The sequence below is a fragment of the Calidris pugnax genome, unplaced genomic scaffold, assembly GCF_001431845.1.
Source record: "Calidris pugnax isolate Ruff unplaced genomic scaffold, ASM143184v1 scaffold380, whole genome shotgun sequence".
Taxonomy (NCBI): domain Eukaryota; kingdom Metazoa; phylum Chordata; class Aves; order Charadriiformes; family Scolopacidae; genus Calidris; species Calidris pugnax.
The window spans coordinates 43393-46967 of record NW_015091089.1 but is presented as its reverse complement, the minus strand read 5'-3'; the positions used below and the strand labels follow the sequence as shown (position 1 = coordinate 46967).

The following is a 3575-nucleotide window of genomic DNA, read 5'->3' as shown; positions in this document are numbered from 1 at the left end:
AAAACAAAAAAGTTCCCCCCCCCCCCCCCCACCTTTGAATTAAAAAATGCTCATTTTCTCTCCAATTTTATTTTAAAAAACCAATTTCCCCCTGTTCTCCCACAGCGGGCGGAAGCTGACGCCTCAGGGGCAGCGGGACCTGGACCGTATCGCGGGGCAGGTGGGTTTTGGGGCAGTTTAATGCTTTTTTCACAATTTGGGGTGACTTAAGGCTTTTTTTTTTTTTTAAACCATTTCCGGTGGTTTTCACCCCGTTTTCTGCCCCCAGGTCGCCGCCGCCAGCAAGAAGCACTGAGGAGCCGCAATAAATGACCCTCCCTGAGCCCCTGGTGTGGTTTTTTGGGGGAAAATGGGCAAAATTGGGGAAGACAGCACCAAAATGGGGAGGAATTGTAAAAATACCCCAAGATACAAGGGGGGGAGTGTGTGTAAAAGGAGGGGGAAGTGCCCCAAAATAGTGGGAAAAGCCCCCAAATTGGGGAGAAGGGAATTATTCCAAACTGATGTGAAATTACCTTAAGAATCCCAAAATAGTGAGAAATTGCCCCAAAAATATTAGAGGTGGCGTCCCAAAATGGTGGGTTTCTGACTAAAAAGGGTACACGATCAGGCAGCTCCCAGCCCCAACAGAGGTCAAAATGGGGGGGGAAAACCCTAAAACACCCCGATTTTGGTGTCACCCTCTTCTCCAAAAACTGTGATGACTGGTGAAAAACCCAGCTTTTGTCTAAAAATGTTAATTTTTAACTGTAAGTGGAAGGTTTGTGGGGGAAATTGCGCAGTTTCGAGGGAGCCAGGGCTTCAGCCACGGTGAAAATGGGGTGAAAACAGGTTGTTTTGGGTGAGCACCTCTCCTGGAGTCACCAGGTCACACCAAAATGAGGAGATTAGCCAAATTTACCTAATTTTTTCTCAACAAACACTTGTAAAAGAGCGCTGGAAGGGGGAAGTGGCGGTTCTAACAGGTTTTTGAGGTAGAAAAAGGCCTTTTCTGCCCCGGAGTGGGGGGGAAATGGGTATTTTGGGGCCAGTACTCTGTTTTATATGGGGGGGGTCTTCCAGTTTAGGGTGAAAAGAGGATTTTTCAGGTTTAAAACACTCAAAAAGGGTGAATCGCTGCTGTGGGCAGCTGCTTACCCTTCATGGCTCTTCACCCCTCTTCGGCAGGAGTCTGTGGGTGAAGTTAAAGGGTGAAATTAACCTTTCCCCTCCCGTTTTTACCTCAGAAAATGAGTTTTTACCTCAGGTTAGCCAACTTCTTGCCTCAAAAGGGAGCTTTACGTCATAAAGCGAAGGTTTTTACCTCAGGGAAAAGGCGCGGGTTCCCTCAGCGGCCGAGGGTCCCTCAGGGTTGGCGGAGGGCGGGGCTAACGCGCGGGGCTGTGAGGGAGAGCGGCCGCTGATTGGCTGAGCCGCCGGGAGGGGGGGCGTGGCCCCGCGACGGGCGGGAAAAGCGCTGCGGCTCTTTCAGTCTCCGCCGCCATTTTCTCCGCGGCTCCCTCAGGGGGAGGAGGGTCCGGTCGGGGCCGTGAGGGGTGAGTTCCCCCCTCAGCCTCCTCACCCCTCAAAAAAAACCAGCGGGGATCCTCCATCTTCCCCTCGGCGTCTCCCTTCGGCCGTCTGAGCGCTCAACCGGCGCTTTCTCCCTCACGGCTGTGGTGGGTGATGGCTGCTGGGCCCCTCTGAGGTGGGTCTGGGGTCCCTCAGAGCGGCCCCGTCTCTCCCTCACGCCCCGTTTCCCCTCAGAAGCCCTGAGGTGCCTTCGCTTCTCTCCCCCGCTGCCCCCGCCCAGGCTCCCGGCGGCGGCAGGACCGGTTCTCCTGCTCCCGACCCGCTGGGAGAAGCCACACACCCCCCCCTCGGGGAGCCCTTCAGAAGCGGGTGTGAGGGGAGAGTTGTTGCCTAATTACCCTCCTCTTAATTGCTCAACGCACCCTGAGGCTCTTCTTGCCTCCCCACCCTGTGAAAGCTGCGTTTTGGCCGGTTTTAGCCCTGTTTGGGGCCCATTTAGAACCTGTTTAGCCCTCTTTAGCCCCATTTTGGGACTTTTAAGCTGTGGTTTGAGCCCGTTTGGGGTTTTTTGGTCTGTTTAGCCCTGTCTTGGGGCTGTTAAGCCCCATTTTGGGCTTATTTAGCCTCATTATGGCCATTATTGCCTCCATGTTGGCCCTGTTTCACCCCATTTGGGGCCTGTTTACCCCTGATTGCGCCTCTTTAACCCCATTTTTGCCACCTTTAGCCCCATTTTGACCCAGTTTCAACCCATTTTAGGCCTTTTTGGTCCCATTCAGCCCCATTTTGGCTTATTCGCCGCTGCTTTGGGGACTGTTTAGCCCCACATTGACCCTTTTTAGCCTCGTTTCGGGCCTCTGGCCGCCTTTTGGCCAAGTTTCACTCCTTTTGGCCTGGTTTAGCCCCACATTGGGCCTGTTCAGCCCTGTTTTGAGCCTGTTTGTCCCATTTTGATCCTGTTTAGCCCCATATTTGCCTTGTTTAACCCCATTTTGGGTGTGTGTAGCCCTGTTTAGATGCTGTTTTGTCCCATTTTGAGCCCTTTTAGCCCTGTCTTTGCCTTGTTTAGTCCCACTTTGGGTGTGTTCAATGCTGTTTTGACCCTGTTTGTCCCATTTTTGCCTATTTAGCCCCATATTTGCCTTGTTTAACCCCATTTTGGGTGTGTGTAGCCCTTTTAGATGCTGTTTAATCCCATTTTGAGCCTGTTTAGCCCCGCTTTGGATACATTTAGCCCTGTTTTGGGCCCGATTTATCCCATTTTGAGCCTATTTAGCCCCGTCTTTGCCTTGTTTAGTCCCACTTTGGGTGTGTTCAACCCTCTTTGTCCCATTTTGAGCCTGTTTAGCTCTATATTCGCCTTGTTTAGCCCCGCTTTGGGTACATTTAGCCCTGTTTTGGGCCTGTTTTGTCCCATTTTGAGCCCGTTTAGCCCCATATTTGCCTTGTTTAGTCGCACTTTGGGTATGTTCAACCCTGTTTTGACCCCGTTTTTTCCCATTTTGAGCCCGTTTAGCCCCATATTTGCCTTGTTTAGTCGCACTTTGGGTATGTTCAACCCTGTTTTGACCCCGTTTTTTCCCATTTTGAGCCCGTTTAGCCCCATATTTGCCTTGTTTAGCCCTGTTTTGGGCCTGTTTCATCTCATTTTGAGCCTGTTTAGCCCTGTATTCGCCTTGTTTAGTCCCATTTTGGGTGTGTTCAACCCTCTTTTGACCCTGTTTGTCCCATTTTGAGCCTGTTTAGCCCCATATTTACCTTTTTTAGCCCTGTTTTGGGCCTGTTTCATCCCATTTTGAGCCTGTTTAGCACTCTATTCGCCTTGTTTAGCCCCGCTTTGGGTACGTTTAGCCCTGTTTTGGGCCTGTTTTGGCCCTGTTTCACCCCACTTTGGGGCTCTGCCACACCGCAACTGGCTTTTTTTTTCTTTTTTTTAAGCCAAAAAGGGTGGGTTTTGGCTCGGCCGGGCCGGGACGTGCCCCGCGTCCCGAGCGGCTTCGCGGGGGTCGGGCGACGGGAGGCCGAAACGGGGCCAAACGGCCCCAAAAAAAGGCCGCCCTGTT

The 3575-nt window shown here is 52.0% G+C and overlaps 1 protein-coding gene across 1 annotated transcript in view; it reads left to right on the top strand.

Annotated features, from left to right (window-relative positions):
• The window catches only part of RPS19 (ribosomal protein S19), a gene marked incomplete at its 5' end in the record, with an annotated part of 3852 nt that extends 3530 nt beyond the window's left edge, over positions 1 to 322 (top strand). Inside the window, 2 exons of the mRNA XM_014957863.1 lie at positions 106 to 160; positions 269 to 322. Coding sequence (XP_014813349.1) covers positions 106 to 160; positions 269 to 295 — 82 coding nt within the window. The remainder of the gene's footprint in view (positions 1 to 105; positions 161 to 268) is intronic.
• Between the last annotated feature and the right edge of the window lie 3253 nt (positions 323 to 3575).